At 43.5% G+C, this 25,676-nt stretch overlaps 1 protein-coding gene across 1 annotated transcript in view; it reads left to right on the top strand.

The window, feature by feature from the left end:
* The window catches only part of LOC147730764 (uncharacterized), a 625,137-nt gene that overhangs the window by 215,297 nt on the left and 384,164 nt on the right, over positions 1-25,676 (top strand). Inside the window, exons 7-9 of the mRNA XM_086955578.1 lie at positions 9,502-9,641; positions 15,061-15,173; positions 16,493-16,575. Coding sequence (XP_086811704.1) covers positions 9,502-9,641; positions 15,061-15,173; positions 16,493-16,575 — 336 coding nt within the window. The remainder of the gene's footprint in view (positions 1-9,501; positions 9,642-15,060; positions 15,174-16,492; positions 16,576-25,676) is intronic.

The raw sequence follows: 25,676 nt of genomic DNA, 5'->3' as shown, positions 1-25,676 counted from the left end.
TTTCTGTGATGCTGTGCTCTAATCCGCTCCTTTTTATTTCTGTATAATACACTTCATTTTGTTAGTACTTCTTCATAACGTATTGTCTTTTTTTCTCAGCATTATGAATTAAATTTGTATTTAGATCTCTGGTGCTCCTATCGGTAAAATCTGGGCAGGGAATTTGATATGGTCTATCATATTTCAAAATGTTTGTACCATCTTTAGTCACTTTTACATTTCCCTCCTTATCATTTTTCCACTCTGCTGCCTCCAAATAGAATCGCTGTTATATGTTAATGACTGACCATAATTTTGGACGTGGCAAGGTACGACAAAAGTAAATTAACAAGCACAAAGCAAAAATAGGCAGATCTTAGTTGCTTAGACACGAAGTGCGTCTGTTCAATTTACTGTGACCCTTATAGGACCCGAGAGAACACAGTTTACCACAATCTTGCATGCTCGTACCTCTCACGCAGTAGTCATGATTATAACTAGGCCTAATTATAACCTAAATTGTCACATCAGTATAGATAAGTACATACCTGACACAAATAAAACATCAGCTACAATAGAAGGAACCTCTGGAACCAAGATCAAAACCAAGTTTAACAAACTCAATTAATTATCATTTAAACATCAGTATAAGGTATATTCAAGAAATGCAGCCATTTTGTCCCCAAACATCAAGTGGTCAGTTGATGAAAATGAATACATTTTGCAATTAAACATAGATTTCTCTTTTAGGTAAATAAAATAAATTCCAACCAAGCCAGCAATTGACATTTTCATAAACCAAGAACCTTTTGGGCTAAAATACCGGTTTTTATTTAAAAAAAAAAATATTGTTGGTGTCATTAAAAATATGCAATTTACAATGTAAGGAAAAATCTTTGTATCGGTGTGAGGGTTTGCAGAATTGTGTGTTGCCTAACAATGATGGTTCAAGCTCCAGCACAAAGCTGTAAGTGAGTTTGACTCAATCTGAAATAATTCGCAATTAGTTCTAGGGTGACATCATGGCCAATCAACTCATGCAGGTTCATTCCGGCCCACCAGGCCATTGCCGTGGTTTTCATATGTTCATGAATGCTTTGGACACCAATGTCTCTTTTTAAATTACTTTCACTATTGGCATGCACCAAGCCACCCACCCCCTGTGCCATCTGTCCACTTGTAAAGCTTCGTTGCTACCCCGTTCACAGATAGTGTTGTGAGTCATTACATACGATGCCTAACTGTTTGGGGGAAAGCTGAACTCTCCCCACATGCCCAAAATGCCGATCTGCAGTGCTAATACTTATTGTCAACTGAGCCATGCCAACAGGTTTATGAGCACTTTCCCCAGAAAATCTGGACTTATGCGCTCCCCCAAACAGTATTAAAGAACAATTTGTCTATTCTTTTGCATCTCTGACCAATTGAAACATGCACTGACCCATGATAAATATTTCTATTGTTATTAAGAGGACGCTTTATGTAAAATATTGTGCTATATTAGACTAACGTTAACTGGGATGGCCACCTTTGTCTGCTCCGGCCCCCCTCAATCCTCCTCACATTTTTTTTCTCAGACATCCAGGCAGGTGTGTTTTTTGTCCGCAACTTATATATCGTTGCGTGTGACTGCTCGGCTAGTCCCTCTCCGAGCACTCCAGAATATATGCGTGTGTAATTCTGGGAATGTTCTCCCACTCAATACTATATTTCCATAATGGGTGTCTGGCCATTGGGATATGAATATTTTAACTGTGCTTAATTCACAGTCAACTTAAAATTGGTTGAAAGTATTCATGACGTCTTGCCCATCAGAACCCCAAGTTTTGAGATGCACCTATGATGCAATTATGTCACATTATCTGAGTCCTTTCAACCTGGTCACTTTCCCACTCATTTCCTCCAAACTGATGGGAGTTTATTTAGTCATCTTGCCCTTCCAAAGTGAGAGCATCTGCAGCAGCTTTCCCCAATTCAAAGCTGTCGGTGCTGTTGACACTGTTGAAATAGTGGTTGTAAGTAAGTGGAGAAGTGTGGCTCAATGGTTAGAGCGGCAGACCCTGATGCAGAGGTCTAGCCAGGGACCAGGGTTCAATTCCCAGCCTCGGCGGGTCTTGGGCTCAAAATTCTACGGACCTGATAATTCTCGCCTCGGTGCCTATTCCAATCATGGAGTCCCACTCTGCAACTCTAGGCAATAGCTTGCTTACTCTCCACAATGGCCCCCACAACGCTAAGGATGCCTGGCCTCCACCATGGGGGTGCCCAGGAGTGGACGCCTCACAGGGAAAGCCAGGATGGGTTCCACAGCGGTATTCGTACAAGCGCCTTGAGACCCTTGCGGGTGAGTAGTGCGCTATACAAGTATCAATTTAAGTCCTGTCTCCTACGGATAACCTATCAGTCTGACTGAGCACTCCGGGCTATCTGGAATGCACCTATTCATTTGGGACGCGCAGCCTGGGTGACAAGTAATCATTCCTTATTTAGGGATGTTAAATCCCTTGTATATCGTTCTGGACAAGTCGTACAGCGAGATGCACTGTGTTTACCCGCCTACAGCAGCATTCACAGCAGCCTATCAATCTTCTGGAAGTAATGTTTGGGGTCCACAATGGGTGTTCTTAAGGACAGCAATGTAGAAGTGATATCATTTTCAGTAAGACACCCACCCACCCTTAGTAGGGAGGGAAGGATCTCCTCCATTGTTGAATTATATCGCCAAATATATCAAACAGAGTTTGCAGATTGTATTCAGTGAACTTGGTCTGGCTACTGGTGACATTTATGCTGAGCACCTCAATTTTTTCTTGCCAAAACTGATGCCTGCTCAGAGCCCTGGTTTTCCATGTTTGGAACAGAAACAGAGTGGACTTAGTCTAGTTCATTCAGAACCGGTATTGTTTCCCAAAATCTCGGAATATATGTAAAAGCTTTGGAATGCTTTTTCAAGGATTCACTCCATTTAATAAGATTACAGTCACATATAGTAAGGTTCAGTCCTTTCTACTGTTCCTCCATTTGATGTCCCTCACAGGCTAAGCAGTACTCATTCCACAAGCAAGAAGCTCAAGGTTGAGCATGAAGATCGTGGGGAGTGAAGTCATCTCTGCTCACACCTCTCCCAAGCTCCAACCTTGGCAACAGAATCCGTTCTTTGTCAATTAAGTTTTGGGATCAGTATATAGCAGTGCTATACATTAGTCAAACTACACCCCAAAGGCCAAAAATCTAGGAGTAAAAGTTACTTTTCAGCTGAATCAAACACTTTTTCCATGTCTAAGGATAGAGTTGAAAGGGTTGCTTTATTATTTCTCAACCATTCTATGTAATTATATAGTTCAATCTGATCGATGTACGAGTAATAAAGCCAGTCTGACCCAGCTGTATGAGGGAGGAAAGTGTTATCTATAGACTCAAAGCCATTAGCTGGTCAAAAGTTTGATTTCACTTTTAGAAGGGAAATTGAGTGGCACAAGGAAAACTTATTCACCTGCTGGCTTTCACTCTTATATGTCAGAGAGTCTTAGATCATTTTGCCATCTCTCCTTCATTATTTGTCATTAAACATTTTCAGCAGCCATCCTCAAATCTATCTTGAGCCAAGCACGTGCTACTATGCTTCCTGAAACTCTGGAGAGAGAGAGCTGCAGTTGCCAGCTCGCTACCTTTTAAGCGCATTTGAGGCCTAGACCATTACACACAGTGGTGGCAAAGAACATGCTGGTACTGCAGAAGGCATGGCAAAGGCGGCAGGGGAAACACAAGATGGAGGCAAGCAGCAGTAAGGGCAGGGACACATGCTAGCAGCATTGACTTCTTCAAACTCAACACTACTGTTGCATCCTTTTCCCAGAGGTCACCATCTCCTCACCCAGTCTAATGAAACAAAGGGCAGGCAAGGCCAGGTGTGAGCGGCATTTGCCAGTGACAGTATAGGCAACCTTTGAAGTCAAGAAGGGGTTGGGTACAGACCTCAGGCTACCATTGAAGGTCAGGAATGGGCCGCGTACAACCCTCCAGGACATCCTGCTGTGGAGAGAAACACCATTTTCCAAATCCCAAGTACGTTTGTTTGCTGTCTGAGAATAATAAACATCACACCACAGGAGAGCCATTAGCAGTCAGGTGACCATGGACAATGGCAGAAAGGCACATTTGCCAAAGGCAGAAAAAGGGCCATTAATTTAAAATCCAACTTCTCCATTGTTAGAAATGGGATTCCCGGTTGGCTAGGGCATGCGCCAAAGCCAGGCAGAAACCCCCATTCTAGTTGGGGCAAGGGAGTTACACACTGAAGTTAACACCAGCTCAACCCCTTGGTAGCTTGGCACGAGCAGCCAGGCTTATCCCAGAGGCAATGTGTAGAGCGTTTGCGCAACACACACACACAGCTGCAACACCCTAGGCACATTACGAAGGAGACTCCACACAAGGTTATATAAAAATAGCCTTTGTATTATTCAAAACACATTAGAGTGCAATCACATATTCAGACACTGTGCCCACTGGTACCAGGTAGCAATTTACGGGGACTATGTACAAGGCAGCGCCAATCAGGTCGCTACCAGAATCATCACAAATGTACAAGTAATAAATGTAAAACAGCCAGTACCTACTGGTAAAATAATTAGGTTAGCAATATTGCTGTAAACATAAACCACATTAGCTCACCCATAAATGCAAGCATTATAGCATGACATTAGGCAAAATCACATTTGCATGAGGCATAACCACAGAACCTAATAACCTGACATTAGGCATCCTCCAAAGCGTAAAGGCAACATCCTTAGGCATAAAATTACATTATGCATACACCTATTAGAATGGGGCTTAAACCATAGTCAGTAGTGCACACAGATTATCACCATTCTATTGTAGGGCCCACCTTGGTATGCAAAACAAACATGCCCCTCGTTGCAGCGACCCACAACTGCGGTGAAGCGGTGTCCAGAGATCAAGGACTGCCCCCAACAGAGCGTGGATGTGAGCCCAACTCCGGGATTGCGAGTCTCAAAGTTGCCCAAACGTTGCAGCGGCCCGCAACTGCAGCTCCACTGTGTAGCCAAAAGACCACTGACAACAATTGTGCAAGATGGAGCCCCCTTTTCAGGGACTCTCTGAGAGGAAAAGCCCACAACATCGCAGATGCCCCCTTCTGCGGTGCAGCTGAGAAAAATAAGGCCAACAAAGCACTGGCCCTACAATACCCAGTTGGGAGCCCCACTCCGGGACTCCTGAAGAAAAACTGCCCAACATTGCAACTGCACACTGTCAGGTGGGGCAGCTGGGAAACCAACCTAAATGCGGGCACTTCTGGTGCCGCTCCCGGCACCCTCAACACTTTTCAGAGCCCCCACTCACCGGGACTCTTCTCGTGCTGCTCCGAGGCTCCGGTCTCCTTGCGATCTCTGCCTCCCCTTCTGGAAGTTGGGGGAGGGCAGCTGGAATGGAGCATGCACTGCTCCAACTTCTCGGTGGCTGCATGGCTCTCTCCGACTCACAAGCATGCACCACTTCCAAGTCCCTTCTCCTTCAGCCACGCTGTGATAGGTGGCCTCGGTCGCCTCCTGATATTGGACCCACCCCGAGTCAGGCATCAGGTGCCTGGCTTCCGGGTCGCTACTCCTCTTGGCAGTGGCTCCTTCTCTGCGGCTCTGGCAGCGGCGGTGATTTCGCTGCAGAAACACGGGGTGGGCACTCGCTGGCCAAGAACAAGCGTAAATGCAGGGTGGGCACCCGCAAAAACTCAAAATGTGAGGTGGGCACCCACTGACCAAAAATACGTGTAAATGCGGGTTGGGCACCTGCGAAAAGCTGCAAAATGCGGGGTGGGCTGCCGCTGGCTTCAGGAACGCAGGGGGGAATCCCACACACTGGGATTCCCCTTATAGAGACCTCATTACAGCACGCTACAGGTTACCAGCTCTCCTTTTTCTCCTGGGTAGCTATAATTTAGCACGCACGAGGCGCTGGAGAGCTGGCAGAGCTCCAGGATGTAGAGGCCAGTCTGGGCAAAGTCAGCAGACGAGGGGGACAGCACACTAGGCAAAGCAGCAATTCCTAGGAACAGTCAGGCATAGCAAAGATACAATCCTTCCAGCGCAGCAGCCTTTACTCCTACAAAGTCTCTGCCTGGTCCAGTGAAAGTCAGAGGGGCAGAGTTGGGCGCAGGCAGGCGAGCATGCAGGGACCCCCAGGAGCCAGCAGCTCAGTCCAGCTGCAGTTCCTACTGGCTAAGTGTCCCCTCCAAGTGAGCCCAACACAACCACAACATGGGGCCACAGCCCCTCTATTTATCTTACATTTCTTCTTTGTCCCCCCTTTTAGAGGCCTCTGGAAGGGTCTTGGATGTTCCAGTCCCAACTGGCTTTGGGAGGGGTGTCAATCACCTTATTTACCAGGGTTCCCTCCTCCTTTGTGAGCTTGGGCTGGGTCGTCAGACACACCACTGGGGCGGAGCCAGCATTGTACAGGGCAGGCACAGGTCTATTCAGGGACAGGGGACTTCATCCTCGCACTACTCCACTCGCAGATCTTCTATTCACCCTAGTGCTGACTCACTCTGCCCTCCCTGGAGCCACCCATACCTCACCAGCCTGGTCACTTCTAGAACCAGACATGCAATACACATCAGGCAGGCAGGCACATAGGACACAAAAATTTCCAAAGTGGCATTCCTAAAATAGTGAAAATAAATCAGCGCACACCATTGTGCAGCATTTAATATTTCCATTCCAAACATATTAAACATGACATACTTATTTTGTTCCATTTAGGAGGCATCCCATGAAGGGGGGGTTCCCAATGTTAGCCTATGGAGGACATAGAGCACACACACTTTGCACTGCTAAACAGTGCTAAAGTGCCCACAGTCCTAAAACCACCAACACCAGGTTAGAAAAAAGGCTAGGAAGAAGGCAAAAAGTTCAGGGATGACCCTGCAAAAAGGGCCAAGTCCAATAACCATTAAAATGGATTTAAATTATAATTACAATTAGAGGAAGTAATATATCTCCAGCTGTTTCCAAGCTAATTTTAGAACTTATTAAATGCAATTAGGTAAACCAGTGTTAGTCTATTAGAGGCCAACATTGACACAGTGAAAGACTTTGGATATTTTTCACTGACAGGATATGTACAATTTTACAATGCCATGCATCCTTCTTTATGAGTGTATGTGAGTGATAAGTATTAAAAACGAAGGTTTAGGCCTGGCAAAAGGTTTAGTTTGACAGGTTGAAATGACAGTTTTAAAACTACACACACAAACAGCAATGGCAGGTCTGAGACACACAGTCAGCCAGGCGCTTTATAAATGTTTTTATTATTGCAGTGTTACGTTGGTGGGTTACACAATCAATACTGCAGCCCACTAGTAGTATTTTATTTACAGGCACTAGGTACATATAGAACCATATACTTGGGTGCTAAATTAAATGCACCAATCATATGTATACTTGGAAGGGAGAGCAGAAGCACTTTGCCTCTGGTTAGAAGGAGTAACGTGCTCAGAGTGGTAAACCCCCCAAAAAACTGGTTCAACAAAAATCGGGCAGTGAAGGCAAATATCTGGGGGAAGACCACACAGAAGACGGTCATTTCCAACACTTATCAATCAAAAATTGTCAAATAAGACGGCAAATAAAACAACCTAAATACAAATGAGGCTGCTTCAATTAAGAACATATTTATTTTACCAGCAGTGTTTGAGAGACCCATATATGCACAGTAATATTGCATAAGGATCTTTCTTACAAAGTGATGTTTTTTTGTGAAGGAGACACTTCATGGGAGCAACACCATACGAACGGCGGTGATGCGATCTGTATGCCCTGAGTTTCTCGTCATTGGCATCATACTCTCTTTAGATGGTTCATAAATCTAAAAGTCATTAAGGTACACAATTGCAAAGGGCAGGTGTCTAAATAATTATTGTCATATGTTCCATTTGTATATATGGATGGGCTCAGAAAACCTTTGTGATACACTGTTATCCTAACATTCTCTACATAAACAAATGATGAATCCAGAGAGAAGTATACTGGTGAAGAAGGATTTATTCCATACAAGATACCCATGACTGGTCACATCAAGTGCAGGCAGTAATATGAATAATGCACATTCAAACATTCCAGAACAGAGAATACTAAGGGCACATACCTTCCATAAAGGTAGACACACCAAACAGGAAATACACACTCTCTACACATTCATTCACTGTTTAGAAGCAATTAGGTTTGTCTTCTCAGTGGAGTACCACAGAGTGTTTATGATAAAAAGCCTAAATTAAAAATGTATCAGAGGTCATGGACAACATTTAATAATTTACGATACGTACATATTAAAAATCTATGAACATGTTAGTAAGATAGGGTCAACATGTTTTATTGTCAAATAATATTCATGGCAATTTCATCTGGACTTAAAAGGATAACAGAAGGGGCTCCCAGGGTTATGTGCACACACCTGTCCCTCACATTTAACAAGCACACCAGATACAGGTTTCCCGTGTAGTATGTGTGAAAGTACCTCTGAGTGAACCTATGGAGTGGACGAGGAGTACTGGCAAAATATACATGGAGCAACGTCAGTAAGGGCTTAGCACTGCCCAAAACAAGATATGTGGGCAGGTCAAGCCTCTACTGCGCAGTGCTGCAAAATGCGCTATAGGAGTGCATACTGAAAGAGAAGTTATACTGACTCCCAGCCCGAAGGTAGCCGCCTCTGCAGGCTGCAAGGTGGCACAGGGTCCACAACGGAATAAGGAAGACAAAGGACTGCCGGGCACAGCTCTGCATGGCCTTGGCAAAGCTGTGGCAGTGTCTGTCTGCCCCCGCAACTGACACCTGCATATAATGTGTGTGGGTGTGTATGTGTGCATGTGTGTGTTTGTATACATGCATGCACACGCATGTTGCACAGGAGAAGCACAATCTGTTAAACTAGTACTGCCCCCAAATCATTCCTGGTCTGTCTAAAATCCCCTTTTCAATGTTCCCCCCTCTGAATATTCTCGATTGGATGGTGTCCTTCCATATCTATGTTTCTATCCTGTATTCTTCTCCTCTGTGTTTTCCAAAACTCCTACTTAATTTTTGTCTACTTCTTTGCACTATTTTTACTACTATCATCTGCTTGTTATGTCATACCATACCATACTGTGTTCTAGTCTAAGTTTTGGCCTGTTTCCGTTTTCAGCCATCCTGTCTGTTCTGTTCTTTTCTATGCCATCCTGTACCGTGTCCTTCAAGTATTTTCTAAGCTGCAGATGACAACCTATGTTAAACCTTCTGCATTGCACACCAAACTTCATCAAGTAGGGTACAAGCATGACAACAAATGCACTACCTCCCTGATGGGCTAAAAATACAAATAAGACATTGGCCAAGATATTTTACTGGGTTAATCAAGCTGTGCCCACAGTACAAGGACTATTTCTTATGTATGAGTATGGAACAGTATAAGAAGAATATATTTGATTAAGCTCTATTACTTATTCTGCTTCTGTTTTTAATATAGCTACTGGCAGACCCTGAGAATCAGATACTGTTGCTAACAGGAGTCTACAAAGCTGTGGCAGTGGTCAAGACAGTTCAAGGAAGCACAAGCCTATGGAACTCTCTTTTAGATCTCCCTGGCCAGATCTTCAATCTAAACAGGTAAAATGAAACCCAAGAGTATTCATTGACTGTGTTTGATATTTTTAGAGGGAACGAGTGAAGTGTTTAACATGTTTATTTGGTATGTTTCCTTATTTATTGTTTGTTGTAGTGTGCTTCTCACTATTATGCAAAAAGCTTATTTTCATACCACACACTGTATTTTTTCTTATTTATTTATTTATTTATTTACTTGTTTGTTTATAAAGCGCTTCGGACGGGCTTCATAGATAAGTGCAAATGCAGCTGGGATCAAAAACAAAAAAGGGTGGTCTTAAGCAGCTTCCTAAAGTGGAAATTGTTAGAGCACTGTCTCAGGTGCAAGGGAAGCTCATTCCAATAACGAGGGCCAAGGCAAGAAAGGGCTTTTGCCCCTAGTCTTGCCCTCCTAATTCGGGGGACCTCCAAAAGATGTTTGGAGCTCGAGCAGAGAGGGCCGGTAGGGTATGAATTTCTCCGAAAGATAAATAGGACCAAGATTGAAAAGCGCCTTATGGATGGTACAGCACATTTTAAATTTTACCCGTTGGCGTATTGGAAGCCAATGAAGTTGCAGAAGAAGAGGGCGGGAGGCCGTCCTAGAAGGCACGTTAAGAACTAGTCACGCCACTGTGTTCTGGACCACCTGCAGTCTGTAGATCGACGTCTCATTAGCAGAGATCAGCAGACCGTTACAGTAGTCCAGAGGGCTTAATATAAGTGCCTGAGTCAGAGTCTTCCGAGTGCAATCCGGAAGGAGAGGAAAGACTCGCCGAAGTAGGCCCAGAGTATGGAAACAAGTGCCTGCTGTCTGAGCGACGTGCTTCTTCAAGGTAAGGGCTTAATCCAGACAGATGCCAAGGTTCTTAACAGAGACTTTAGGGGCAGGAGGGGTGCCATGGTCGGTCGGCCAACACTCGGGAGACCAAAGTAACGGGGCCTCTATGAAAAGTAAAATCTCTGTTTTCCCGACATTACACTGGAGGAGATTACTCTTCATCCAGTGTGAAATGGCTCTCATTCCCGGGGAGAACGTCAGCTGTACAGTAGGGGTGAACTTGTCAAAAGGGAAAAGCAACTGTGTATCGTCTGTGTTTGATATTGGGGTAAACCCATACGTACTCAGGACATTGGCCAAGGGAGCAACATAGATATTGAACAAAGTGGGGCTCAGGTATAAGCCCTGAGGTACTCCCTTGGACAGTTTCATAGGAACCGAACGATATGGGCCCAAGCTGACGGTTTGAGATCGGCAGGATAAAAAACTCGACATCCACTGAAAAGCTGAATTTCTTAGTCCAATCTCCTTCAGTCTCCTGAATAATATCTGATGAGAGACCGTGTTGAAAGATAGGCAGATAGGTCCAACAGCACCAGAATCATGGAATGGCTCTAGTCTAGGGTCATCCTGATGTTGTCCATGACCGCTAGCAGAGCTGATTCGGAACTGTGTTTGGTTTTAAAAAAGCCTGACTGGGAAAGATCTAAACAACCAGTAAGTTTGACATGGTTTGAGAGATGTTTGTTGAAGCGTCTCTCAAGTAGTTTTCTCAGGAAAGGAAGAAGTGAGATTGGACAAATCGGTCAAAGGGGCCTTGACGTTCTTATGGATAGGCATAACCTGCGCAGCCATCCATTCCGACGGAACGTGACCCTCTCTTAATGAGAGGTTAAGGAGATATTCAATTGAAGGGGATAGATGATGAGCCAGGGTGGTGGTGACTCTGGCTGGAATCATATCACAGGGAGTGCAAGATTTTACTCCATGGATCAAAGTTACTACATCTGCTGAGGTCAGCGAGGAGCAGCTTTCAAGCAGCAGAGGGGTTACTGGTTCTGGTAGATCCACAGTCAAAGGAGCCAGGTACTGGCTTCCTGACAGAACAATTTTTTCATAGATTTGCTCTATTTTCTATGAGAAATATTGCACAATATCATTACATAGTGTTTGCGTGGGTGCCTCAAGGTTCTCACAGGCCTTGGGATTTGTGAAAGACTGAAGAATACGATGTAAGATTTTTGGAGCATTGCCAGCCAGAGGCAATATGAATGTTACGGGTAATTTTTATATTATTGTGATAGCTGGAAAAGGTGGCTAAAAATCGGACTTTATCACTTTCATCGTGAGTGGTGAGCCAACTTCTCTCATGTTTCCTACAAAGTTGATTTTGTGCGCGCAGCTGAGGGGAGAACCAGACAGCCTGAGGGGGTTTGGAGTGATTAGAAAGTCATTTCAGTGGTGCAAGATAATCAATAGTCCTAGTGACTGCAGAGTTGTATTTAGCCAAAGCTTCTACAATGTTATCCGATGCGTTGTTCCATGACATTAAAAAGGAGGCTTGAAAGCTCTCTGAGGTGACTTTCTGCCATTGCCTATGGGCATAATGGGTGGCCGAGTTTGATCCCGTGAATTCCCTTGGGCCCTGAATGGAAAATTCGATTAGTGCTTGGTCGGACCAAGTTAATTGTAGAGGGGGGATCACACTGAACATTAAGAGAGTTGGAAAACATAATATCCAGCGTATGGCCGGCTATATGGGTCTGGTCTTCATTAAGCTTGGATAGGCCCCAAGAGTGCTAAGTAAGCCAAAATAGTTTGTGAGTCAGCATTAGAGGTGCATTCGCTATGAATATTAAAATCACCTAATAGTAGAAAATTTCTGCTTGCAATCACGCGGGGGGCTATTAGTTCGGTAAGTAATAGCGAGAATTCAGCTAAGGGTCCTGGAGGCTGATAGACCAGGGCCCGCTTCCAGCTAACTTGGGAGGAGAAGTCAATTAGAAAGATAAGAACTTCCATCATAGCATTACAGCACTCATCGAGTGGGGAGACCTTGATGCTATCTTTATGCACAATAGCAATTCCTCCCCCCACCTTAAGTGGTCTGTCCGTCCTAATGAGCTTGTAATCTTCAGGTATAGCAAGTGCGAAAGAGGGAACAGAGTGGGGCTTAAGCCACGTTTCGGTCAGAAATCCTAGCTCAGGCTGTATAGAATATAGTAGATGCCTAACCTCAGTGGAATGCTTAGGCAGGAAACGGATGTTGCACAACAAGCTTCTGTGACTTATCTTTAGAATTATCTGTAACTTGGTCAGGGAAAATGACGGGCTCAGGAATAGAGGAGCTAATACTTAAAAAGGAACAGTATGGTGCTTCGGCATTGTCTCACCATAATTACCCTGAAACTGACAAGCTCGGTAGGCAAAGGGGCCTTCGGGGAATGGTCAACGCTCAACCCGCAGAGGAGTATAAAGTCGACTCTTACGTCCAGCAGCTCCCGTCTAGTATAAAGCCTAGGTGGAGCTGCGCCCATTTTAGGAGGGAATTGACCAGGGTCCCTGGCTCCTGGCTGTGCGTTGTCTACGGCATCCGGTTAAGTAGAGGGGGTTTTGGCACTAGAGCGCCAACCTCCCTTGCAACCGGAAGTGTATTGAAAATCAAAACTCCATCCACAACAATCGAGCAGAGCTCGTGGTGTACCGGGGAGAAAAGCAGAGCAAGTAATGTGGGTGAGCAGAAATGGACTATACACAAAATCATATATGTTAAAGGTATAAAAGTATAAAAGTGCTGTGCAAATTCTCTGAAGCGAAAGCAGGACAGCTTCAATATCGCAGCTTCTATGTTAGCACCCTCTTACAGGAGTGTGATTAGTTTTCTTGTTTGCATGGTTGGTGCCCAGTCTAGGTAGCTGATTTGCAGTTGAATGTATTGTTTATTTCTTAGTTGAGCAGTCCATAGTTCTTAGTGGTTTACATTATTTGGTTGCTGAATCGTTCTGGGTGTGTGAAATCGGTTGATGGTGTGTATGATTCATACTGGCTACACAAATGTTTCAAAGTTTGTAATATAGGCTCCTGGTTTGTTTGAATGAATTATGGTTGATATTTTTGGCTTAGTTTGTATGGTTAGTTCAAAATGTGTATAATTGGTCTGTGTTTTGTAGGATTGAGTCATAGATTGTATGATTAGTCTATGATTCATTCATTTGTTTTCCTTGCTAAATATTCTGCCACAGAAGTAGTATAAAAATTATACCACTATACTACTTCCGGCGTCTTAGACAGCCACGTACGGATTTCCTTGGTGTCGGGATGATTGGCCATTGAGCCTACCGACTTCTGGTACACTGCCCGATTGTGGAGCTACACTGACGCTATTTTAACGATAATAGTGTCCTGAGAGAAATTAATGCCAATTGTGGCAACTATTCTCCACGGGAGCACCGCACTCCCTCACCAAGAGGACTACCCGCCTGGGATCTAGATGTCCTCAACCTACATACGTGTTTAGATACCGCAACCTGAGGTATCCAACCTCATACCTAGTTCGCGCTACAAGGAACTATCATAGACTCTCGGAACAGATTCGCAGAACTATTTGGACTCCTCCAGGCGCTTCAAATTCAAAACAGGCAACTAATCACCAAGTCCTGATGATGATCCCGGTTCATTAGGAGCCAGGGATCGAAACGTTGTCGACCGTCTAAACAACTCTGCAATATATCCATTGAGACTATTGTGATTGCAGATATTGTATGTCTAAACTTGCTTTACTAATTACCTAATTGCAAGGGACAGTTGGCTCCCACGTCTTTCTTGCCTGATATTGTTTGTTTTCTCTATTTCTACCTTCTTTCTAAATTGTTTGTCAGCTTACTCTTGGATAGGTGCAGGCTTGTACCCTATTAAATGTTTGAATCTGACCCTCTTCGTGGTCACCTAATTTTTGTTACATATATTGAATAAAATTTTCTGACCCGGCTGGGTACTGGAATAACCAGATATAGTACTGATTCAAGTCTATAACTTTACTGTGTATGTAATTAAATTATCCTCAGGACCTTTGTTTTCTAGAATAGATTGTCCGCCCATGGTCCGAAGGTATCCATTGGGTTCCCTTGTTATAACTTAATAGATAGATTTCTGATCATTCCATGCAAGTTTTCTACTCACTCACAATATCTTTTCATCAGCTGTGAGCCTAACACTATGCCATTACACCTGCCCCCTTTTGACTACCCTTCAAGTTTTCCATTGCCTCCCCTCCTGTCTCCTCTTTTTTGAGAATACAGAAACCTGGTGTTATGGCCTTATGCTACATTGCGCCACTTGTTGTCTTGCACACCCATTTTTTGACCAAGCTAATGCAACATCACAACATTACCACTGGTCCATCATGTTTTAGCACATAGGAGTTTCTTGCTATACTCTATGCTATATTCAAGCCACAGGATTGGGACCTTTTGAGATTTGCATTCGGACTGTTGACTCTGAAAGGCTATCAGGACTAGGGCAAGATCACCTTCCATGTGTTCATGACTCTCAAAGGTTACAGACCTCATCTGCCTATGGTCCTTACCGTGACTGGCCATACATTTGTCTCAGTCAAACCATCTTGAAACTCATTCTGTTGTCATTGTTTCTTTAACACTCCAGTGATTTGCCACAGAGCAGAGCTACCAATAGACGCCAGCCCAGGAGCAGCAGTGCACTTCAGGATGTCCGGTACATCACATCATGTTTTCAGTACTTCAAGAAACTTGGTCAAGGTAAATCCCTAATTACAGACTTCAAACCTAACAGGAAAATGGCATGCTTCCATTTGGGAAAACTAATGCTTAACATATTCCATTAAATTTAATGTGTACAAGTACAGAGTCCTGAAGAAGGGTAGTATGATTACTTGATAGTCAAAATTAGCTGATGTGATGTGAGACTGAAGAATTTGAATAAATGGTGTTAAAAAGAATACAAGTAGGACCTTATTGCGAATAGGATCTTTACTTACTGTATGTTTGGTGACAATAGTTACCACACATACTGGAATTATGAGTATGCTGACTGACACCTCACTACTGCAGTTTCCCCCTGATACATTTTATATCAGGGTGGAAATGCCTAAGAATAACCAGGACTTGTTGATTTTAGTGTGGTATGCAATAATAAATCAGGACATAGGGCCATATGTATCAAAATACCAATTAGCGATTCTGTAATAGCGATTTTTAAGAAATCGCTATTTCAGAATTGCTAATTGGTATGTATCAAGAAATCTCATTTTTTTTGCGATTTCTTGATATTCCTTAATTGCAAAATCGCAAATTGTGAATTCGCAATTATGGAATACTTTCCCATTCATTTCTATGGGCCTAGGAAGGAATGGGAATTAATTCTCAATTTGCGATTCGCAATTTGCTAATCGCAAATTGAAAATAATTTCAAGGGTGCAGGGGTGTCCAAAGCACACCCTGTTGCACCCCTGAAATAAGTATGGGTGCACATGTGGTGCACATACATGCCCTAATGGCATGTATGTGCGTCACATGGCACTTTGAAAAATGCTGAAATGAGCATTTTTCAAGGAAATCGCAACTTACCACCAACTAGAAGTTGGTGGTAATTTGCGATTCCTTAAGGGCATTTTGGAATTTTTTTTTTGCTTAATACATTGCATTTAAGGAATCGCAAAATTTGCGATTCCTTAAATGCAATCGCAAAATAAGGTATCGCAAATTTTGCGATTCCTTATTTTGCACCCAAATTCTTTCATACATACCATTTTGCGAAAATGAGTTTGCAAACGCCGAAATTCTGTGAATTTCGGCATTTGCGAACCCATTCTGCCTTGATACATATGGCCCGTAATTTCATAATATTGGGAACAAATTGTAATTGGGACTTATTTATTGAACCTGATGAATTGCAACCCAATATAGTCGGATTTTACTTGGACTTGTAAATACTGTCCCAAATATGTACCACTAATAATGAGGCCCAAAAGTTTTCAGTGTGATCCCCAATACCTGTTATCTCATTTTTCCCTTTGTGTTTTTACCAACATTTCACGGCTTTTGGTTGTTTTTTGTAGTTGATAACAGTTCTGACCAGACGCAAACAGCCAGCAGCACATCTATCACTGAAGACCTTGAGGATTGCATATCCTTTTTCCAGGTGAAATACTTTTCTGACATCTTGTAAACCTTTTCTCCTCTGACTATTCAATGTTTCATGGGCATTTTAACACCAAGAACTCCCTGCGCTCACCACCCATTCAACATATTTACTGTGTTTTTGCATGTCTCTCTTTGCCATTCAAGCAGGCTTTACCTGTCCTCCACTTAATTTTTTTTAATTCAATTTATTGTCCAAAAAGTACAAACTTAAGAGACAATACAAGCCGTGCACTCTTTATGTTTTTGCAGGCATGACATCTAAAAATATCCTCCTCTTCGTTGTTGGATTGCGTTTGATAATTTAATCAGGACTGTGAGATGTTGTGGAAATTTAGTTCTGCACACTGTGAGAAGTTAAAAGGAATGTGGGAGAAAATTCCTCCAAAAATGTTTTTTTTCCTTGGGAGAAAGAGGAAACTGGGCATTTTATGGTTTTATAGTTCAACAATGTAAATGAAATACCCTTAGAACTTTTATTTTTCACTTATTTTGCTGAAAATAAAATCCTCTACATCTGCTTGTTGCAGGAGAATTTTCAAACGAAAATTCTAACTTTTCAATTCGAGTTGCACAAATATCATGGACTCACCCTAATCGGCCTTGGAAATTAAAAATTCACCCACCCCCAGTTTATATTCTTTGAATGTTCCTACCTATTGTAAAGAAAAATCCCAAAAACGAAATGCTGATTTTTAAAACCTTCCTAGAAAACTAGCTTTACATAAATGTTGTTCTTATGTACAACTAAACATGAACCAGACAGGTTTTATACTAATTTGGTATATTTGTGTAACACTAAGGGCTACTTTGCCAGTAGTGCTTTATACTGATAGAACTAAAACAGGAGTTACAGCCCTCATTAGCGTCATCATCTTTACCAGAACTCCAAGAGTCCTGTGTGTTTCACCCAGACCCTTCAGCTGTTGAAAGCACCTGGAAAATCCAGGTGAAACTCTGAGAGAATATGGACAGTTACCAGAGTCATCAAATGCAGAATTCCCATTTCCCACTGTATTCCTTCCTTTCTGGGAGTATTCTCAAGGTACACTTTATAATTCCAAGCAATCCTCCAACCATAGAATTATCACGGCCCCCTTTATCATTAATTCCAGGAAGTGGAAAAATAATGAGGCCCAAACTTTTCAAATGTAATAGTTCTGGCTAAAGCTTTTTATAGCATAAGTAGCAAACATAGTACAAAATCAGTTTTCTATGGGTTTTCTATGGTTTTGTTAAAAAGGATGATAGAGAACTTGTCTCTCTGTTGTAACATATCTAGGACACACGTACAATGGTTTACAAGCAAAAGGTGCTTTTTGAAATATTTAAAAATGGGGTGACAATTCATTTCCTCGTATTTTGACATAGTGCTAAAAAATACGCCTAGTGCTCTGTTTTCGGAATATGAGTAACCCTACAAAAGCCCCTTCTTCCTGAATATCATTTTTTAAATAATGTGTAACAATAATATTGCACAAAAATATCAACTACCAAAATGGTTTGAATGTAGGTACATTTATATAAGTAAACATTTACTATACCTTATTCCACATATATATCATGATAATATTTATATTTTTAATGTATGTACATGTGGAGTTATGAAGAGTAAATCTATACTGAAGTACATAAATTCCTTAAGGATAATTTGGTTGTGACTATTCTAGCAGCACAAATGTTGTGCTCGATATTCTGACATACACCCACCTGCCCTGTTCTAATCTCAGCTTCCCCCACCTGACTTATGTGTGTTGTGAGGCAAACCGACTCATCTCCCTGTGCTTCAGGGAATTCAAACAAAAAAGCATTCACCAGGCCCACAAAGTTGAGAAGAAGTTTTATCCAAAAGCAAAGGAACTGTGTCATTGACAGAACCAACATCTGAGACATTATTATGAGCTTTAGCAAAAGAAGGGGCTGTCAGAGTATGGAGTGTCTTGAGTGGTAATTGTTTTTAGGTTGAGCCTCTGCTGCTCATGCGCTGTCTCTTCAAGACATACTGTATTCACTCTGTGGGCTTACAGTCGCCCATTGGCTTTTAATTCATCCCTTCGATTGGCGTTCATAAATGCATGCTCGCCAGTGGTTAATCCTTCCTCTTTGTCTCTCCTTTTTGTGTTTGATTTCATCCCCAGAGCACCGCCCAATTACTGTTAACATTATGCTTGTGTGTTTATGTGTTCATTTTGGGGAAACTTTTTTTCTTTGATTCCTGCTTATGTCACTGTTGGCCATCCTCGTTGGTTCAGCTTCGACGCCAGCCACTTAATCTACCCATCCTGTTCAAATACCGAGATGAAATGTCAGACGCCTCAGACATTATTTTTTAAATTGCCTCTTTAATTTTCTCTGACTTCAAATTGCAAGGATTTCCCCCAACCCCCTTCCACTTCACTGCGTGTTGCTCTTGCGAGTCTTGGTCACCGGGCATTCAAAAGCCCAACCTTGCAGCACAGTTCAGTTCAATTCTTGCGGCAACTGATGTCACATTTTCACTGAAACTTGTTTATATAATGTGAACTCAAGCGATCCGAAGGTGTTGGAGCACTTTACATGAGCACTAGTTACATTATAAAATTTCAGATTACCTTTTGGGGGCATTTTTTTAGAGAGCAAACTCGACTGATCCAAAGTTATTGAATCACTTTTTAAAGCCCCAGTTACACACAAGGTCAGGTAAATATTTTTGTTTTCTGGTGCTTGGAGATTAAGTGATGCCACCCCTGTTTATTCATTATTTCCCCTCTACCTGACAAATGGTAGCAGCATGTATCCTTCCTACCTCCTCCCATGTTGTTGCTTGCCCACCCCACTGCCTCTTCTTGGTGTCAGAGCTCTAATTTCTAAGCACATTCACAGCATCTCCCCAGGGAGTTTGAGACGTTTTATTATATAATGTGAACTCGAACTTGGAGGGCCTTATATGAGAGCTAGTGACATTACACAAGGTCAGATTCAGTTTTGGGGGCATTTTTATAGCACACAAACTCGACTGACCAAAGGTATTTATTTGCTTTACAAAAGCCTCGGTTACAAACAAGGTCAGGTCCATTTTTTTGTTTTTAAGTGTGCAGAGATTAAGTGATGCCGATGCAGCCCCAGTTTACTTATTACTTCCCCTCTACCTGACAAATGGGAGCAGCATTCGTCCTCCTATCTCCTATCATGTTGCTCACTGCCTGCCTCGCTGATTCTTCCTCTCATTCCACTCCTCTCAGCTCTCTAATTTCTAAGCACATTCACGGCCTCTCCCCAGGGAGTGTGAGAGTTTTTACTATATAATGGGAACTCAAATGACTCAAAGGTGTTGCGGGCGCTTTACATGAGAGCTAGTTACATTACATCATTTTGGGGGCATCTTTATTGAGCGCAACTGACCCGAAGGTGTTGGAGCACTTTACAAAAGCGCTAGTTACATTATACAATGTCAGGTCAATTTTTGTGTTTTGGTGAGCAGAGATTAAGTGATGCAGGTGCCATCCCTGTTTATTCATTATTACCCTTCTACCTGACAAATAGGAAAATGTTGTTGTTGCTGTGTCCAGTTCTTCCATACCCAGGAGGCTGGGACTGAGGGCCGACCGGGGGATGTCTGGTAAATGGATGGTGCGAGCAGTATTTTGAATGAAAAATTCTGGAGACGGGTGTCTTGTGAATAGGGGCCTGGGGGAGGAGGCATGTGATATCTCCGCCATTGGAAAGTACTTCACTGCTTTTTTTCATAGGCAGTTCAGTACTCTAGTGATGCAGTCACATACAGAATGTTATAGTGCTGTTAACTTGCTTTACTGTCTTGCTTGTGTTCTGAGTTTTGCTCAGTATTTTAAACTGTGTCTGCGTGCCGCTCACTTCTTTTCCTGACTGGTGCAATTTTGGGTAGAGCATTCTTTTTTTTTTTTGGAAATCTTTTTATTGTTATAAAACAACGAAAAACAATAAGAGCGTATCAAGTGCAATGCGGTCCAAAACATACAAGGAATCAAACAATATCAGCAACAATATCGGCAACCACTGAAGCAGGACACTGAGACTCTAACACACATTTGACGAATCAGGATGATAAAACTAGCTGAGTTAGCCTATATCAATGCGTGGTGCCCACAGGCCCCTCCGCCCACAAAATCAGGATATCAATGATCATTGTGCCCCTCGATACTAAAATCGTAAACAGGATAAAGTACAGACATTTGTATGCAAAAATAAACAAATCAGAATAATAGAGCTCACAGGGCTGGCGGAACCCGAGACAGCTGCGGCCTACCAATACACTATGATGGCAGTGGGTACAATCAAGGCAGTGACGTGCCTCTACAATAGGATGGTGCGTGAAAATCTCCCACCCCTTGCGTCGCTGAAGGCCAAGTGGGAAGTCGACCTAGGCAAAGACATCCCTGACACGACATGGGCACAGCTCGTGCGTTGGGCCCGCAACAGTACGAGAAACACTAGGTTTCAGATTATCCACTACTATATACTACATAGGGCATATATGACCCCGGGGAGGATTAAGAGGTACTTCGGAGCGGCGTAAGCGACATGCCCTCGCTGCCTGGAGGAGGGGGCTGAACTGGTGCACATGCTGTGGGGGTGCCCGGCCCTCCGGGACTACTGGCAGGCTGTGGGGGAGACTCTGATTGAGGTGACTGACAGGACCGTAGATTTCGGCCCGGCGGAGTGTATACTGCACTGGTTCCCTCACACCCCCAAAAACAAACTCACGAGCAAATTAATTGATATGGGGTTGATAGTGGCTAAGCGGGAGATAACCAGGCACTGGAAGGCGAGGGCGGGCCCGACCCCTAGACAGTGGCTCAGCGAATTCTTGAAATGGGCGACCACCGACAGCACACACAGGTACCAGCTGGCGCGCAGGACTCCTAACCCGGGGGCAACTGAGGCAGCAACAGCGTGGGAGATGATGGTACAGGCCCTCAGAGATAGTGGGGTGGACGAGGAGGAAGAGACCCTTGGCACGGGCAGGGAAGGTAGGATAAGCTGAATAACCGACACATAATCATTGGCTATTGGAGACCAAGGTGCACGCCCTGATGGGCAGGAACGGACATTGCTAGAGGCCCTCGGGCTGGTGGTGGGGGGGGGAGGGGGGGTAGGGGAGTTCCCTAGTTTGAGGGGGGATGGGGTGGGGACATTTGCACCAGTTAGGTGAGGAACAAAAGTAGTCATGCATACACTTCTACGGCACGGTACTCCTGCAACATTAGCATCTGGCATGGAGGGGCTGAGAACTTATTGCCGCCCGACCCCCGGGTTGTGGGCTTACAGGCTGTGTGTGATGGGGCAAGAAATGATACACAACGGTGCCCTAATTACTGCGGTACATGTATGTGATTTGGCCTGATCTATGTATGACTACAATAAAAATTACTTTAAAAAAAAAAAAAATCCGAATAATAGAGCTTGCATTGGCACCTTAATACTGAAAACAGAGTCAGGATATCCAGTAAGTAAAGAAATAAAATAAAATAAAAAGGAACGAAACGCGCGCAACACCCCACCCCCCACCCTGCATCCCTGCATCCCTGCATGTAGCTTACGTCTGACCCCAACTAGCAGTGTGCCTGTCGCCCCATCTAATCTACAAATAGTAAAGAAGTAAGTGGAGGAGGGCCATTCGTACAGGCTCCTGGCCTCTCCCCCCTACTAGTTCTAAGCCTCCCCCTATTACGGATATATTATCATTCCACTATCAAGCGAAAATCGGGGGATACATTATTCGCCTACACTGCCTCCCGGTACCAACATCACAGAGTGAATCCCACACTGCCACCATTTGAATAAAAGTCTTGAAACGATAGGCCGCTCTCAGCCTTGACCCTCTCGATCAGGTACACAAATGTTCTTCAACCGAACAGCCGCCATCTTGAAAAATTCGAAAGAACAGTAGCGAGCCGGAAATAGCTGGGCTTTCTCAGTCTCATTGTCACTGGGTCCCATCTGTGTCGATAAGAACCACTGATGTTTTTTAAAGTGCAGGTGCACTGAGTCTGGAAGGGAGAAAGAGCCACCCTGTCGAGCCACTCCTGAGTCATCACATGAGTCATCAGATACATTGCCTGGTGCGATTTATCCTCAGTCGATAATAATATTGTGAGCACTGACACGACCGGGACCTCCAATACACGGGCATTAGCTAATTTGCAATCCAGGGTCTCTCGCATCACTCGTTTTATGGGGTTGCTAGCCGCCATCAGTCCGGGTGGTGTGGATGTTGTTACTTCCGCAGTGTCTTTGAATTGAACAAAAGCTATATCACTATTTCCCAGTCCAAAAGCCACGGCGTCCAATTTGTGCTCCAAGGCTTGGGCTTTCCAATTCAGGGAGAGATGAAGACCCTCGATCGCCGCCATTATAGACCCAAGTGTAGGTTCAACCCTGGTCAGCACTAGTTGGTCTCCCTCGATAGGGAAATTCTGGTCTGATCTTGGCGATCCCTTAGATAGGATATGTCGTCCCAGGTCATCCGTTCGAATTTTCCCAGACCTCTCGGAGGATCGGGTCCGATTCACACGAAGGCCGATATTGAGCACCATTTTCGCACATTTCGTTCACGGTCTATCCTTGAGCCCTTCAGGATAGACCCAGTAGAATCAGAAGCAAAGATACATGTTCCAACCCCTCTGTATGCAAGGATATTGCGGAGCTGTCTTCAGGATATGTCCGAAACCATCGGGTCGCAGTTTAGACGGTAACAAGCCGTTTATATTCCGGGCTCCGACAACTAATTATTCAGCTCGCATCCGCAGTGTCATTGAGGTGTCCCACTTCGGCGCTAATCCATACGGATATTTGATGTTGAAATCGGACAAAATGAACTTCCATTCCAGTAGACCGGCTCCTCCCGAACTCTTATGGCCGATGTTGTTTAACTAGAAGCCGGCTGCATTCTTACTCGAGGCCCTGGCTTCAATGCTGATGTAGGCCACAAACTTCAAGACGACGTTTCTCCGTTCTCGAGGCAGGTGGAACTTTCGAGGTCACTCGGTGTAGCGTTATTTCGTTTCATCTACCCGGGAGAGTTGCATAGGCACAGGATAACTGGCAGGATCTTGTAGCAGGATGAGAAGGTCTGCGGAGCCAGGAGCCTAAGCGGCCATCTTGGTCGCCAGCTTGGCTCCTCCTGGGGGTAGAGCATTCTTGCTCGTATATTCAATCGCAGTTTTAAACAGTCCTGCACTGCATCTGCGTGCCATCTCATTTCCATTTGCACAAAGACACCAACAGATGTGAAAATATAAATGAAGAAGCCAATTCTTTCTATTAGGTCTAAATGAGACGTAGCATTAAAATACTGTCGCAGTTTAGCAAACGAGAGAAAGAGACACTTATTTTTTAATTTGGATAAAGTGTCTGCAAATAAGAAGACAGTGTGTATTTCCCTTGTTGGCTAAACTGCAACAGTATTCTTATCCTACATCGTGTTTGTGGTTTAATAAAAAAGTATGTGCTTATTTATTCAAACTTTAACATTTATCTGTGCATGTATTCCAACTGAAAGGCTGTCTGTCTCTTTTCCAATTGTTGTTGGTAATGTGCCTAAGGGGCACTTGAAAGGTAGCGTGTATTTTTATTGTAATTTGTGTTTTTAAATTGAAACCATTGCGTATGTAGGCACAATGTTTTTAAAATGTTCTTGCTTACATAGGTAATGTTTGCAATATAAAAGTGTAGATAGGAACAAAAAGGCACACTGCCTTTCACATGCCCTTAAAGCACGTTATCAAAATCAAATACTTTAGTGTTTATCATTTCTGTTTGCGTACTGCTCGTGTTCCCAACTCTGCTTGCACTGTATCTGCTTGGGGTCTCTTTTATTTCCTTATCGGCGCTATTTTCAGTGTTTTTGGTCAAGCATAGAGTCAGCGTGCATACGCTGCTCTGCGAGACTTTATGTATCGACAATATGGGCTTTAACCAAGCACGTCGGCTGCCACTCGCTCTCTGATGTGGCATTCAGATGTGCCTGCCACCTATTGGTGGACTGCTTTACAAAGTCCCTCCCCTAGGTGCTTGGTAGATGCCCATGCTGATTCACTTAGAGAACATTTTTGTTGGCCATCTACTGCGTTCAAATGCATCTTTCTTTTAGGGCTTGTGATGGCCTCTACTCCCTTTTCCCACCTAGCTTCACGGATCGTCTTTCACCACTGCTGTAATTAGTTACAGCTTAATACAAAGTCTTCCCAGGACTTTGGTTTTCATTCCAACAGGGTAATTCCTTTCACCTTTCACTATTATGTGGACACACGATTTTTGCGAAACAGATGGCACGTATCCTTTTCATTAATTTCACAGTTCGTAATTGAGTGGTATTTGTCAATTATCAACACAACAGTTCTTTAAAGACTTTACTTGACTAGTGCTTTCCAACAAGAACACACGTTTCCTTGGTTAGCACATATGCACAGGGTATTACATTTTAGAACAGATGGTGTCTTGTTTTTTTTTCCTCATTTCCCAAAGCATTGTTTATTGCCATTTACACGTTCTAAATGCACATTGTGCTTCTGTCGATTTGCATTTCATAGCTCTTGCACACTACACGGTACTTTTCGTTATACATTCACGCTCCTATGGTCGTATGTATTAATAGGAGGTTTCAATAACTTGGATGACAGATTTTTTGACCAACGTCTTTTCAAAAAAACAGCATGCTTATTTCATTGACTGTCTGGTTTGCTTGTTGTGTACCAATGTAAACTCTAAGTAGCATTGCAGAGCTCAGATTGCAGTTGCACGTCACACATAACATCTTCAGCAGATCCTGGCTATTAAACAGCAGCATGGTCCATGTTCGGATTTCCCCGCCTCTTCCTTGGACCTTTAAACGCACAACTGTGTGCCCCAAAATGCAGCAGGTTGACAGAACAACTACGGCTGAAGGATAGAGTCACACATAAGTTATGTTATGTTACGTGCATTTGTACTGCGCAGAGCTGCCCCAGCCAAGGGGCGTCCTGGCGCATGGCAAGGTAACACGCAACAGCCACAAGAAACACAACTGCTAAAGAGAAAAAACCAGGTTAAAATAAGAACGTTTTAATGGCTTTACGAAAGGAGAGAAGATCCTCCAGCAGCCGA

Source organism: Lissotriton vulgaris, chromosome 2_1 (genome assembly GCF_964263255.1).
Source record: "Lissotriton vulgaris chromosome 2_1, aLisVul1.2, whole genome shotgun sequence".
NCBI classification, from domain to species: Eukaryota; Metazoa; Chordata; class Amphibia; order Caudata; family Salamandridae; genus Lissotriton; species Lissotriton vulgaris.
Note: the sequence above shows the minus strand (reverse complement) of the source record. Positions and strands in the feature narration are given on the sequence as shown.